We start from the raw sequence: 14,813 nt of genomic DNA on the forward strand, positions 1-14,813 counted from the left end.
CTGGAGCTATGGCCACACTCCCTGCAGCCCAAGTTACAGCACAGCTGCACTGGGACCCCACCACGGTGCTTTTGCTCCTCTGGTACTCCTCTCCTCACCCAACCAGGGAGCAGCACAGACCCCTCATCCCAGCAGTGTGCTGGGATCTGGCCCCATCTTCTGTCCTGGCCACATTGCCAGGGTGTCTCTGCTCTCTGCAGACTGTTTTGTTTGTCCAGGGAAAACCATGCTCAGTGAGCCAGTCTGTAGCTGCAGCTTGTCCAGCAGTGTAACATAGAACCATAAAATTGTTTTGGTTGGAAGAGACCTTTAAGATCATGGAGTCCAACCATCAACCCAACACTGCCGAGCCCACCAGTAAACCATGTCCCTCAGCACCACATCTGACCCTCTTTTAAATACCTCCAGGCATGGCAATGGCACCACTGCCCTGGGCAGCCTGTTCCAGTGCTTGACAACCCTTTGGGTGAGGAAATTTCTCCTAAGAGCCATCCTAAACCTCCCCTGGCACAACTTGAGGTCATTTCCCCTTGTCCCATCACCTGTTCCTTGGGAGAAGAGACCAACCCCCCTTGCTACCCCCTCCTTTCAGGGAGCTGTCAAGAGCGAGAAGGTCTCCCCCAGCCTCCTTTTCTCCAGGCTGAACACCCCCAGGTCCCTCAGCTGCTCCTCACCAGATGTGTGCTCCAGACCCCTCACCAGCTCCGTTGCCCTTCTCTGGACACACTCCAGCACTTCAATGTCTGTCTTGTTGTGAGGGGCTCAAAACTGAACACAGCACTTGTGGTGGCCTCACCAGTGCCTAGCACAGGGGGACCATCACTTCCCCAGTCCTGCTGGCCACACTCTTCCTGACACAGGCCAGGATGCTGTTGGCCTTCTTGGCCACCTGAGCACACTGCTGGCTCATGTTCAGCTGCTGTTGACTAACACCTTCAGGTCCTTCTCCACCGGGCAGCCACTCTGCCCCAAGCCTATAGCGTCCATGGGGTTGGTGTGACCCATGGGCAGGACCCAGCAGTTGGCCTTGGTGAACCTCACATCATTGGCCTCGGCCCATCGATCCAGCCTGTCCACATCCCTCTGTAGAGCCTTCCTACCCTCAAGCATATCCACACTCCTGCCCAACTTGGTGTCTTCTGCGAACTTACTGAGAGAGCACTTGATCAGCTCGTCCAGGTTGTTGATAAAGATATTAAACAGAACCAGCCCCAGTATTGAGCCCTGGGGAACACCACTTGTGACCGGCCACCAACTGGATTGAACTCCATTCACCACAATTCTTCAGGCCTGGCCGTCCAGCCATTTTTTTTCCCCAGCAAAGAGTACACCCATCCCAGCCATGAGCAGACAGTTTCTCCAGGAGAATGCTGTGGGAAATGGTATTAAAAGCTTTACTAAAGTCCAGGTAGACTGGTCTTCCCCTGGATCCACTAAGAGGGCCAACTTGTCATAGAAGATCAGGTTAGTCAAGCAGGACCTGCCTTCCATAAGCCCATGCTGACTGGGCCTGGTTGTCCTGCATGTGCCATGTGATGGCACTCAAGAGGATCTGCTCCATAACCTTCCCCGGCACTGAGGTCAGACTGACATGACCCAGCATCCAGCACCAGCGCTCCCTTGAGGGCCAGAGAGGTGTGCAAGATGACCTTAGAGGACCTGCAGCTCTTGCACAGCATGCAGGAACAGGTCTCCTTCTAAGGGCCACACAAACAAGTTCAAGAAGTGCTGGTACAGGTACACACACGCATGCACACACACACACACAGACCTGCAACTCTGCAGGGACAATGCTGCCTTTGAGCCAGGATGCTTTTATTGAAAAGACCCTGCCACAGGGAGTCGCTTATCCTTTCCCTTCCCCACCTAGTCCTGCAGCAGGAGCTGAACAGCACCTGGAAGGAAGAGTCCTGAAAGTGCTTTACTGGAAGGTGTATTCCTGGAAGACGCTGGATCCTGTGATGCTTGAGTCCAGGGCTGCAGAGCCAGCACCCCAGCTCAGTGACAGGCTGCAGAGCAGAGCACAGAGGAAGAGCAGCAGCCAGGGCACCAGTGGCCATCTCTGCAGCAGAGAGCCTCCTCATACCACCCTGTTCCCTCCTACTGCCGGCAGAAGGGCATGCCCGGGCCTGGCCTTGGCCACAGAGCAGTGCAGATACCCAGTGACAGACTTCTGCCTGCAGGCTCTGAGGAGCAAACAAGCACAGACTGGACATCCTCTTCACCAGCCCCAGGGTGGTTGATGGTTCATGTTGACCTTGCACGAGCAGGCAGATGGGGCCGGTAACAGCAAGCCAGCAGTCCGGCAGCTCTGGGCATTCGGGGCCAGCCCTTTCCAACAGGTCTGTGTCCTATCAGCCAACCTAGTCCAGGTCCAGGAGCAGGAGCATCAGCAGGGACCATACCCCCGCAAGACAGAAGGAACCAGGAGAAGGACATGACACTGTTGATGCTAGGGTTGTCCCCAGAGTGGTGATGAGCTCTGCAGCACGCATCCTGCCAAGACCTTGCTGGGCATCACCACATTTTCTCCTCCAGGCAGCACAGGCATTGCACTGCTCACAGGCGCTCAGCAGCCCCCCCCCAAACAGCTTGAACGTGTCAGGACTGAGCCTTTCTAAGGGAAACGGCAACGCCACAGCCATACCCTGGCACTGCCTGCTCCCACAGCTCCGCAGGGCCCACACCACCCCATAGAACGGCTCTTGCCGGCAGTCCCTGCCCTGGCTGCGCACTCTGCAGGCGGCCAGGCACTATGGCAGCACTAGCTCCTTGTGCTCATTTGTGTCTTTGTCCCCCACAGCAGGGAGAGACCTTGAAGCCCCTGCACAGCAGTGATAGAGTACAGTGGAGCCCCGTTCCCCAGCAGGGTTCCACTCCTCAGCTGTGCTCGCTGGGCCCAGCTCCACAGACAAACCCTCCTGCCACCTGGCCACAGCTTCCCCTGCAGCGCTGGGGCAAATGCCTGCACTGCCCCATCCCCTCAGTCTCAGGGCCAAAATGGGAGCACCTCCTGCCCCCGCAGGCAGCCCTCCAAGCCCAGACATGGCAGCTGAAAGCAAGGTCTGCTCCCAGCTGCCCACCGGGCAGGCATCTGGTACCACACGGTTGCACCCAGGCCTTTGGCCAAGCTGTGCACAGGGACATCGCCTCCCCTCAAGGCAGCACACGGGCCCCTCTCCTCCCCTGGGCTTGCCCCCCTGGGCTGGTGATGTGGCCCCCCACCCTTCCTCGGCTCCGTGCTGCGCAGCGGCAGGGGAGCAGGGCCAGGCATGCGGGACGGGCAGGGCCGTGCACTGCATGCACGGCTGGGAGCCGGCTCCATGCACATCCCCGGACAGGCGCCCTTGGGAAAGCATAAGTTCTGATACATGGATCTTCACATGCAGAGTTCCAGGCTGGGCGCCTGGTGCTGCCTCTTCTTCCAAGGCCTGCTTTGGCTCTGGCAGGACACCCAGGACCGCAGACGCAGAGGTGGTGCTGCACTTACACCTCGATTATATTGACCGAGGGAGACTTCTTCTATGAGAGAAAAGTCTGCATTAAGGCCCTGCTTTGCTGAGCCCCTGGGATGCAGAGCCCACCCCCCGGCAGGCACTACACCCAGCAGAGCTCTCTGCATCTGCGCCCTCTGCCCTGAGCCGAGACGTGAGATAGCTGCAGCACAGACCCGGCTCCAGCGTCTCCCTCGGGGGACCAAGGGAGCCAGCGATGAAACCCTGGCCTTTTGCAGTGATGTGCTCTCCTAGCAGAAAGGTTTGGGTAGCTCAGCTGCATTGCCCGGTGCCTCCCTCCAGGTGAGTCCCTTCAACCACACACGTGCCTCCCCAGGAACCCTTTGTGCCCACTGCTGCTCCCCAGTACTGGATGAACCAGCCCCCCCCAGCCCCACACTCTTCAGCCTCCAGGGCTTGCAGTGTCTGGTGGCAGTGGCCTCTACCTGATCCCTAGAGGTAGCCATGCTACACCTGAAGCCCTTGGACAGGAGCCAGGTGCAGGGTCAGAGCAGAAAATGTAAGTGAGAAAGTGAGAGGGCAGGAGGATGTCTGCCATGGTGCAGAGAATCCACAAAGCATGGGATGACTGGCATGGAGGGACAGATGAAGTCTGCTGAGTGCCAGGCACATCTCACTGCCATGCTCCTCATGACAGTTCTGGCGTGTGCCAAGGGAACTAAAGGCTGCAGGAGGCGAGGCAGATTTTTATCAAAAACTGTTGCAAGCACGAGCAGGCACTTTCCTTTACACTAAAAGGAATGTGCTCATTGAAGAGCACAGCAGATATGTGAATTCAGAGAAGGTACTGGGGAGGGAAGGGGTCCTGGTTGCTGCACATGTGTTCGGTAGTTCAGCCCTTTCACACCAAAGCAGGGTGAAGGAGGTGAATGTCCCCATGACCACACTTTATAACTCAGACCAAGAGCTGCACCATTGTCTACTACTTTACAGCAGCTTGACCTTGAAGCCAGGAGGGGAAGCAAATGCAGAGCTTTTTCTTTCCTATACCTTGTTCTCAGCTGTGCAATTAGGGACTGCAAGAATAAACTTGTAGTGTTGTGACCTGCAAGGATGCCAAGAGTATGGTGAATGCAAAAAGACAAACTGAAGTACATCAGCCCCATACAGGTGAACTTCACGAGCAGCAGGAACAGGCCTTTGCACCTGCCTTTGCAGCCTTATATGAGCAGGGTCAGTTTGGAGCAGGGATCCAAGAGGAGGGATCTTTTTGGCAAGGAGTAATCCAGAAGCTGGAAAATATGGAGGAGAACTGGGGCCCTGAAGTCCAAACAGGAATTTTCTGCTCCTGACATCCACTGGAAACCAAGATGTGGAAGCAGAGGGGCAGTGAGGCAACGCAGTGAGTAGAGGTCCCACCATCGACATAGGAGGCATGTGAGACACAAGGGAAAACCTAATGCAAGGTCCTGTTAGAGCACACACATCAGCATTACAAATCACTGTCTTTGTCAAGTAACAAAGGGAGAAGTGCCAGATGCTGGGGGAACAGCCAGAGGAAAGTACTGCTCCCTCCCCATCCATAGCCCAGCACACCACCTCCATTAGGGTGGGGAAGAGGCTCTGGGGTCCTTCCTACAAACAACTTGTGTGGTGATGACCTGGAACAAGACTCAGTGAAGGCAGAAAGCGGGCAGCAATAGACCAGTGCAGCAACCATAAGAACAGCTGCCTGGCTTGTCTGCCTCCTGCCTGAACTGGCAGGAACTAGACCGGTCTATGCGATGCAGAAGAGGTACAGCCTTAGAGAGGCATGGCGAAGGGGCTATTACAGTGAGAGGACAGGTACCAGCCTGCAATGTGGGAGCCATCCCAGCTGATATATCCTCTGGTGTTTCTCCTGAAATTACCCATGGGGCCCACACACTGCCTCAGAGAGACCACAACTCACTGTACCCTCAAACCCTTCAGTTTTTAGGATGAGAGCATGAGCTGGGGTGTTTCTGTTTTTGCAGAGAGCCAGAACCTGTCCAGGCAGCACGCCACAGCAGATGTCACATGCCATCCCTCCTGCAAGCCCTCCCCGCTCACCTTGCTCCGCAGCAGCCCTCCACTCGGTCGCTCTGGTGTGCTGTGCTCTGAGGACGGTTTTGTCTTTTCCTTGTTGTTGTTGGAGTCGTTGTCCTTGATGATGTCATACTGTCTGCAGAAGAGGGCGATCACCGCTGCCAAAACACAGAGGATGAAGGACTCCCTCACACCAGCTGCCTCCTGCCTCCCCTCCCCACAGCATCCCAGCTGCACAGCAGTTACCCCCAGGGCACCGTGGTGTGATGGTCACCCACACTCTCCACCTGCATCAGCCTGGACCACGCCAGGTACCTCTGCGTCTCCTTGGGCCGACGAGGCACAGATGCAGGTAAAGCCATCAGAGCACATGCTCAGTGCTCGGTGCCTACGGCTTAGGGCTCTGAGGCCAAAGGCAGATGTTGAGAAACTCTGAGCAGGACAGCCCTCGAGGTCAGTGAGCAGCTGAGTGGGTTTCAGCAAGGAACTGAAGTTATTGGCCCAATGCTTGCGACCCCCACAAAAGCCAGCCCTTGGTTTTCTCCTGCCTTGCAAGCTGACTGTGGGGTCAGGCACTCTGTCACGGTTTTACAGCACCCATCTCACGTAGTACACGTCCCACACCTCGGGACCCTGGACACAGGACTCCGGAGCAATGCTTTGAACTGTAATCATCAGGTATGTTGGACCCATTCAAACAGTGCATTACCACAGACACCTGCAGACTGGACCCGCTTTCTCCCTTCTGGCACTCTGACACACCAACCTGCACGAGGCGTAAGCTAGCAGCAGCCATCTTGTTATTTTCTTCCAGTGCACTAGAAAAGTGTTCAAGGCCAGGACAAGGAGAGATTCCTGCAAGATGCCACTAGAAAATCCACATTTACTGGGAAGGGCATAAGGGACAAATGACTTCCCATTCACAGCAGCTGCATGCGACCACTCAGGAGCTGACTTAAATCCTAGGCTTCCTCTCCCCCAGGGCAGCTTGCTGTTTGCTTGAGCACTGGCTTTAATCAGGTGCTGTGGAGGAGCAAATCGCCCATCTTACAGTTTTAGCCAATTAAGGCACAGCCACTACCAGCCAGCGTGGCGATGTTGTCAGATGCCAGACAAGCTAGCTAAGGCCCACGCTACATGATAGTTCATGTCAGCTGGGATGCTCCCACCCTGTAATTCTCTACTGCTTGGGTCCCACATTGTCCCCTGCTCTTCCAGCACAGCAGTCAGGCCGGCCAGCCCACATGCTCCAGGCCACTGCTGCTGAGCAGTGGCTGTGGTTGCTCCTTTTACCCCACTGGCTCAAGCTCTACAGAGACTCAACGGACTTACTGGAAAGGACGCCAGACCCATACCAATATGCCTCTAGAGACCCATCCTCTTTGTGTACCCTGGACTGCACCTCTGCCCTAGCTTGCTAGAATGTTGCTTGTGGCACTCACCTGCCCACATGAGCAGCACAGCCACGATGATGATAATCTCGCCTGTCTGCAGCTGCCTGTCTTTGTCCAGCCCTTCCATGGTGATGTCACCTGCAGAGAAGAGAACCCAGGCAGGGCTGGCAGCAGATACCCTCCCACCAGAACCTACTTCAGGACCAGCAACTCTCAAGGATCTGAGAAGAAGCTCCAGAGGAAAGAGGCCCACATCCTCCAAAAAAGGACGGGTGTGGGATGACATCTAGGCTGGGGAGAGGACATGCAGCCTGTGGCTTTCCTGTGTCAGATAAACCATCCTTGCTACCAAAAGCAGTCGGGGATTCTAACAGCTTGTTTGGGTTCAAGTAGGGACTGCACATTGCACGGGAGTAATCACTGAGCTTACTCCATACGTAGGGACCGGGGCAGATTAGGAAGGCCCTAAGTCAAACACAAAAGTTCTGAAGAAAGCCAGCCATCTGCTTGCCCTGTTATACTCTTCCTGAGTCCCCCTCTGATGGCTAGTGCTGGAGACAGACTCCTGTGCCCAGTGGATGCCCTCTGGTCATCATCTCTCTTGGATTCTTGGATCATCTCTCACAGACCAGCACGTAGGCAACACCAAGGCAAGAAGGCACACCACGGATGAGTACATGAGTAGGAAAGGAGGTTGTGGGACTCTGTTATTTGTCCTTTGGTAGCTTGCAGGCTGATGGCCTGTTAAATATTTACTACCTATGGGCGGCAGCTGAGCAGGCTACAGCAGTTGTCCTGGCCACAGCCTGCTTAGCTGAATAGGGTGCCAAGACCCAGGACAGGAGGGCTCTAAAACAGGGCTTGGGGACATTATCATGGCCATGGTGGACACAAGAGCAGCCTGTACAACCCTGCTACCCATTATGACCCTGTGTGTCCCAAGAAGCCTGCTGCCCAGGGCAGCACCTTCCCTGCTGGCTGCTGGATCCCTACCCATGTGCTGTGGAGACCTCCAGCACTGGTCCCACCAGCAGCACGTGGGCAAGCTGGAAGGAGCTGCCTCACCTTGGTTGGAGCTGTTGGAAGGGAGGCGGTCAGTCTCCTTCAGGGTCCTGAAGTGGACACGCTTGCTGGCCTGGCTCTCCCCATACAGGCCGATGCTCTGCACCTGGATGATGTAATCAGCATCCTCCGCCAAGTCCCACAGCACGCATGCCCGGTTGGTGGTGTTCACCTCCCGGATGAAACGCTGCATCTGTCCGTCTTGCCGCTGCCGGAGTGAAGAGCTGTCTGTCATCCTCAGGAGGCCATTCCCAGTGGCACCAGGCACAGGCCCCCATCTGCAGGGCTGTGCTGGGCATGCTGCCCCCACTGCCCCCTTCCCGGGCCATCGTCCACCCCTGGGCTGGACCAGGCTGGCCAGCGCTTTGCTATGCAGCATCCCTGTGTGGCCTGAGAGCCAGGCGCCTCCCTGGAGAAGCCACCATCGTCTGGGGCTGTGGAGGCGGAGCAAGGCAAGCAAAGAAGGGTTATGTCATGGCTGAAGCACCATACTTATCCAGAGAAATCGCAGGGAAGCCACTGGAGGGATGGCTGACCTCAGCACAGCCCACAGTCTACTGCCTCCCACCAGGATGGGTGGCTCAGACAGGGTGCCCTGGCAAGGGCTGCTCAACAGCAAAGTGTCCTCAGGCAGACGCCAGAGGAGCTCCAAACTGCGGCAAAAGGGCTACATGCTGGTAATCAGTGAGAGGGGTCCCCAGCCCCCAGGGGACAGAGCCTGGGTACCTGCTGTAAGATGGCATAGCCGATGACCACATCGCCTTCTGGGACGTCCCAGGAGACTGTGGCAGAGTTTGCCTTCAGCTGCGTCACAGTCACGTTGACAGGGGACGGTGGCCTGTCTGGGTGAGCCAGGGATGGACCAAGGCAAGGCACAGGAAAGAGGCAAAAGAATATGTCTCAGAAAAGGCACTCGCCCCTGCACACCACCACGCGTGACCTCTCCAACATCTGTCCTTGGCAGCACATTGGCCAGGGCTACAGGGAGCAGCTTCTCTGGTGACCCTCTCCCCAGGAAAGGAGTGGCACAGCTGATGCACAAGGCTGAGACCCTGCCAGCAGCAACACACGCACGGCATGGTGCTTACTGGGCCAGTGGGCAGCTGCCCGTCGCTTGGGGGGGAAGGTGTGCAGGCACAGAGCTACTCCCTGTGTGCAGCTACCTCTCTGCGACACCTGCGGGCTTTGGCAGTCTTCGCTCGCTGGCCAGGACTCCTCCCTGCCTGGCTGTCAGTGAGACATGTGCTCACTGCACACCTCACCCCTGCAGTGTCCTACAGCGGGGAAGGAGGACAAGCTCGCGAGGTATCTGACTGGCTCTTCTCTGCAGGGCTTACTTGCAGTGGCAGACATAGCCCATTGCTCATAACATGTGTTCCACGTAAAAGAGATTAGCAGTGCTGACCATGTGCCCAGGCTGCTAGACCCAGCTAAAGACACAAAGGGTCCCCAGTAGGCTCCTTCCACCTTGCAGACATCGAAATGGGAAATGTATGAAGGCCTGTCCTGAGCAAAAAAGAATGACAAAGTTTAAGAGACTGTCACGGCAATTTAACCAGTCCATGCAGCTCAAAATCACATGAAAAGTCCCTGCAGCCTGTCTCAGAGCACTGCAGAAACCGTGCTATCAGACAGGAGAATGACATTCACATCAGCTCTTCACAAGGGCATCTACTTGCAGATCTGAGGTACCTTCACTGGTGCCCAGATGTTCATCTGTTGGAAAGTTTACTTCATTCAGCTCCAGCACTAGCAGAAGCAGGGGTGCCAGGCACGACATGCTCCTGCTCAGCCTGAGCACAGAGTAGATTCTTGGCAGGGATGTCCCATGTTTCTGTAGGGTCCAAAAAGTCCAAACAAATCCTATGTTAATGCAATTCTTCAACCAAGACTGCGATGGTAAAATCAGACTCCTCTAAACTCTGGGGCTGTCCCACGGATGTGCATATCACGAATGCCTGGCACACCACCCAGAACTGCGTAGGAAGCAGCCCAGACACAGTATTTATATATCAACTGTGACAGAAAAATGGGGCAGCTTGGAATAAACACACTATGCGACTCAATCTGGCCATCTCATCTGCCTGGCATTACTCCCTGCTCTAGAGTGGGGAGGAAAGCCCAATGCAGAAGGCAGCGCTGACTCTCCCACCAGCGCAATGCCATCAGCTGCAAAGCTGGCAGCAACACTCAGCCGTTGCTGTCCTTTGGAAAGCTGGCCTGGCTCACCCGTGGTCTGCACCATCACCATTTTGACATTTCACAACACTAAGAGCACGGCACGATCCCACATAGGTACACATACAAAGCCAAATTTTGTCTGGAAATTAAGACACAGGAACACATGAGGAAAGATGCTCAGGCTGCTGTTCACGTGTCCTCTCTCCCTGTATACAAAACAGTGTCCTCCTACAAGCTGCTTGTGTAGCACACGTTCAATACTGTGATATATACATATAGAAAAAGAGCCCCAGAGGACACCTGAGAACAAGAAAAAAGACGACCACAGACACCAACAACCACCACAGATAGAGTGACAAGGAAAGGTTGTTTCTGCAGGTCAGCTGTTTAGATGCATTCATTCACGTTTGAATATACCCAGATCCCTGACAGGTCTAACCAGGAAAAGGCTGTGATTCACTCTGAGAAATGCAGGTTCGTGGTTGGCCACGGGCAACTAAGACAGACAGGAGGGTTACCCACAGAGCCCAGAGAGCACGTTCTCAGGAGACACAAGCACTGAGTCCATCACCAACAGAAGCCTGCTGCACGACCAGGAGACAGAGCTATTGGAGGCAACATGAACAAGGACATCACAGGATGCTGCGCCCTCTCTTCCACAACAGGAGGCTGGAAAACTGGAAAGGATTCAAAGACACACTCGAATATCCTTTATCCCATGAAGAGCGTGTCTCCTTAGAGGTTTGCCAGTGGGACTCTCTTTCACCACTCTAACCTGTGAGAGGGAGTCTGAGCCATGTCCTTAGCTGCACATCCTGGTCTCCCACAAGCCAACAGCAAAACAGGCTGAATAAAGCTGCACTCCCCAGAACTGGCCACTGAATGGGGCACGTGTATTCTGTGCACACAGGAGCTGATCTCCCCGCAGACGTGGTCTGGTTTTCTGCTCCAGCCATGGCCAGTGTGCAGGTTAGTTCTACAACTAACAGCCAAGCTGTGGACAGCAGCCTGCCAGCTAGCAAATAACCGCTCCCTTGCATTGTCCCAGGCAGAAGCATTTCAAAGTGTGTGTGTGTGTGTGTGTGTGTGTGTGTGTCAGGGGCTGCAATGTTTCTGCCAACTTTCAGACATAAGAATAGTTGTTCAAGGCTACCACTACACTAACAAACGTAACAAGGTAAGGAACAGCCCAGGAATCCAGCGATGGAGACTGGTCCTGGGATCTGCTTTGGCCTGAACCAGCCAGCGTGTGCCCAAACCACTCTTGGGCATGGGTCAGGTGTTAGCACGAGCCATGAATCATTCCTAGCAGGTAGCATTGATGTGCTCTCCTCTTTCGAACTCATGAGCTTAGTGCTACGGATGTGACCAGACCCTGCCAGCTGGCCTCAGGACAAGAACGGGACCTGGTGCTTCACAGGATACATTTACTGTAATAAATTAGGTAGCTTTTAACAGAATGAGAAGAGGTCTGAACGTGCCCAAACTGGGCAGTTGGACTTCCCAACCTTTAAGTGTATGTGAGGAAACTAAAGGTAGGGTCTGACATCTCTGCAACACAAAAGTCTGTGAATGGAGCTCATAGCAGGCTCCCGGCTCTGGACGAGAACTTTCCAGGAGCCCAGCCTGGCCCAGCGCAGGTTTTCAGGCTGGGGATGCTGAGACATGGCCCTGGGGCTGAGTCACTCTACGATTTGAGAACAAGTGTACTGCACTGATCCACAAGCCATGCTGCTGCGTACACACAGGGTTGACAGTATTGCTTGAATTGCACTTAGCCAGAGCTTGCACAGGCCCTGTGTAGGGACCTTCACTCACCGGCAGCAGAAGGGCATCCCAGGAGTGAAACTACCCTGCTATCAAACTGCAAAGACAGTACGCTCAAAGCCAGCATGATCTGCTGTTACACTCAGACCCAATTCCCAAATGTCCCAAACAGAGAGAGGGCAAGAGCACACGGGGCACAGCAGAGCCACAGCGCATGTGGCTAGTCCGTGCTTCAGACCTCATGCATCATAAACATACTTTGTGCAGGCTCCAGGCAAGCAGACCTGAACCTGTGACAGTGAGACCTGAGGGTGTCCAGGCTGCAGTTCTTCACTGGAAAAATGAGTGTCCCTTGGTCAGTGTGCAGTTCAGCAAACTGCAAAAAAGACATTTCTGAGCACGTGGGATTTGCACACTTAGCAGAAAGAGACAAGACAAGAAGTTTCAGGAGTCAAAACTAGAGAAATTCACCCTAGAAACATGGGACAATGTTCATTCCCAAGGATATGGAAGATGGGACCTCACTTAAAGTTGTTATGACAAGACCTTCAAAGGACAAGAGGAAACGGCCTCAAGTTGCACCAGGAGAGGTTTAGGATGGATATTAGGAAAAAATTCTTCACTGAAAGGGCTGCCCAGGGCAGTGGTTGAATCACCATCCCTGGAGGTATTTAAAAGACGTGCAGATGTAGTGCTGAGGGACACGGTTTAGTGGTGGTTTTGGTAGCGTTAGGTCAATGGTTGGACTCGATGATCTTAAAGGTCCCTTCCAATCTAGATGATTCTATGACGGCTCACACCATAGAAAGCTTTGCATACGATCCCCACATTAAGCCTAAAGTTCTCCAGCCTGCTCTGCAGCTGAGGTCGGAGCATTTTCATGCCAGAACTGTTGCCATAAAGATCTGCGAGTGCAAGGGCTCCAAAAAAATGTGCTCTCTGAAGCCAACTATTAAAAATATTCCTGTAAAGCCAAGATGCTCCAACACTCTGCTGGGCGCTCTGGCAAAAGCATGACGCAGTTAAGCCCTGCCCAATGCATTAATTGCTAATGATTCTGCATCATTTATAAGTTATCTAGCTTTACTTTTGATTAAAGCCATATTAAGTAATGGGGACCACCATAGAAAGAGCAATCACTTACTTGAGGCCTGGCGCACTCTTTTGTCCAGTCAGTACAGCACTGCACTCCTTTGAGGCCTGCTGAAGAGGCAGGGAGAGCTGGTCCTGTGCGCTGGAGGCAGCAGCACTCCAGCCGGTGGCTGGGCAGCAGGGAGGGCTGACCGGTGGGCAGCTGAGCACTGGACTAGATCTGCCACGCAACTGGGCTTTGTAGGTTAGAGAAGGGGCCAGACAGATGCCCCTCAAGAATGATGTTGTCCGATGTGGCACTGCATAGGGATGGCGCACAGCCCCGCTGGCGCCCTCCCCATCCTGCTATGATTCGGGAGAGGGGACCTCACCTGCCCCGCAGCCTGTGCCCTTGGGACTGCTGCTCAAGGGCACCTAGATGTTTGCTCAACTTATCCCTGCAGTAGGGAGGTAAGCATCAGACTGCACATCTAAAAATAAGTGGCCCCTTTTTAACAACCCTGACTGCATTTCTTCCTGAATCCATCAGGCCCCGGAGTGCATATTTTGCAAGGAGACTGAAAACATGGCAGAGCATATCGGAACACGACTGATACCCGCAGTTCAATTTAATACGTCAGTAACCTGACAAGGGGCAACCGGACAGCAGCAGGCCGCCGCCGGCAGAGGGTCATTCGGATGAGTCGGGGCAGAGAGGACAGCAAGACCGCGGGCGCCGGCAGAGCTCGGGGTCTCGGCAAACGGCACCCCGGAGAAGACAGGGCAGGAGCGCCCGTCAGCCGGCACCGGTCACCGCCTGCCGAGGCGTTAACTCTCCCGGGGACCGCTTCCCCACGGCGGGGGGGTAAGCCTGGGAAAGGGGCACAGGGATGGCCCGCGCTGCCCACCGCCTCCCCCAGGAGCGGGGGGCGGCGGGAGCCAAAGCCGCCGCCGGCGACTCCGTGTGCCCCGGGAGATCCTGGCACCCTCGGCGGGGCCGGCGCGGCCGCGCCATGGCCCCGTCCCGCGGGTAGGAGACGCGACGCGGCCGGAGGCACGGCGGGCTGGGGGCACACGGTGCCGGGGCCGGGGGCAGCCCAGCGGGGTGGCCTGGGGACCGTAGCTGGGAGGGCCAGGCCCCATCGGGTGGCGGGCGAGGCCACGCCCGGGACGGGGGAAGGGTCCGGCGAGAGGCCCCGGCCCGCAGCAGGGGCGTCCCGTGCCGGGGCCCGGCGTGGGGGGGCGGACCCCCCCGGACGGTCCCCCGGCCCGGGGAGCGCCAGTCCCGCGCCCCGGCCCGACCCCACCGCAGGCAGCAGCGCGGGCGCCCGGGGAGAGAGGCGCCCCGCCAGGACCCGCTGCAGAGCGGGGCCGCCCGCCCCGCCCCGCCCCGTCCCGTCCCGTCCCGCCCCGCCGGCACTTACTGGCTCGCACGAGGCAGAGGTCGCAGCTGAAGAGCACCAGGACGGGGCTGAGGAAGGCCGAGAAGCGGGCCATGGCGGCGCGGGGGCGCTCCGGAGTGCGGGCCCGGCCCGGGCGGCAGCCCTGGCACCGGCCCGGCTCCCTGTGCCGCGGGACGGAGCGGGGCCGAGCCCCGGCCGCAGCGCGGGGGGGGGGGGGGCGGAACGGCCGTCCGGACCTCCCCCGGTCCGCTCCGCCCAGCGCCGCCCCCCGAGCGCCGCCGCAGCGGCCCCGGTGCCGCCCCCCGCCCGGACCCGACGCGGCGGATACCGCCCCCCGCACCGCCGGCACCGCCCCCCGGACCGTGCCCCGGGATTACCTGCGCCGCCCCCAGAGACGTACCCCCCAGAACGCC

General features: G+C 56.5%; 1 protein-coding gene across 1 annotated transcript; it reads right to left on the minus strand.

The window, feature by feature from the left end:
* Positions 1-1,803: 1,803 nt before the first annotated feature.
* Positions 1,804-14,590, minus strand: FNDC4 (fibronectin type III domain containing 4). Its single transcript, XM_082480353.1, has 6 exons — positions 14,422-14,590; positions 8,705-8,820; positions 7,982-8,186; positions 6,965-7,054; positions 5,547-5,680; positions 1,804-3,522 (listed from the first exon to the last, which is right to left on the minus strand). The coding sequence occupies exons 1-6, from the start codon at positions 14,492-14,494 to the stop codon at positions 3,487-3,489; spliced, it is 654 nt and encodes a 217-aa protein (XP_082336479.1). The 5' UTR covers positions 14,495-14,590; the 3' UTR covers positions 1,804-3,486.
* Positions 14,591-14,813: the final 223 nt, after the last annotated feature.

This window comes from Vanellus vanellus (genome assembly GCF_965231255.1).
Source record: "Vanellus vanellus genome assembly, chromosome: 3".
Lineage (NCBI taxonomy): Eukaryota > Metazoa > Chordata > Aves > Charadriiformes > Charadriidae > Vanellus > Vanellus vanellus.

Bases quoted from the DNA above. Each gene is read 5' to 3' on its own strand.
- FNDC4 (XM_082480353.1), bottom strand. From the start codon at position 14,494: ATGGCCCGCTTCTCGGCCTTCCTCAGCCCCGTCCTGGTGCTCTTCAGC. The intron at 7,055-7,981 runs GTGAGGCAGCTC...TCTTCTCTGCAG, and splicing joins TTCCAACAGCTCCAACCAAG to GTGACATCACCATGGAAGGG. The intron at 3,523-5,546 runs GTGAGCGGGGAG...TTTCTCTCATAG, and splicing joins GAGGGCTGCTGCGGAGCAAG to AAGAAGTCTCCCTCGGTCAA.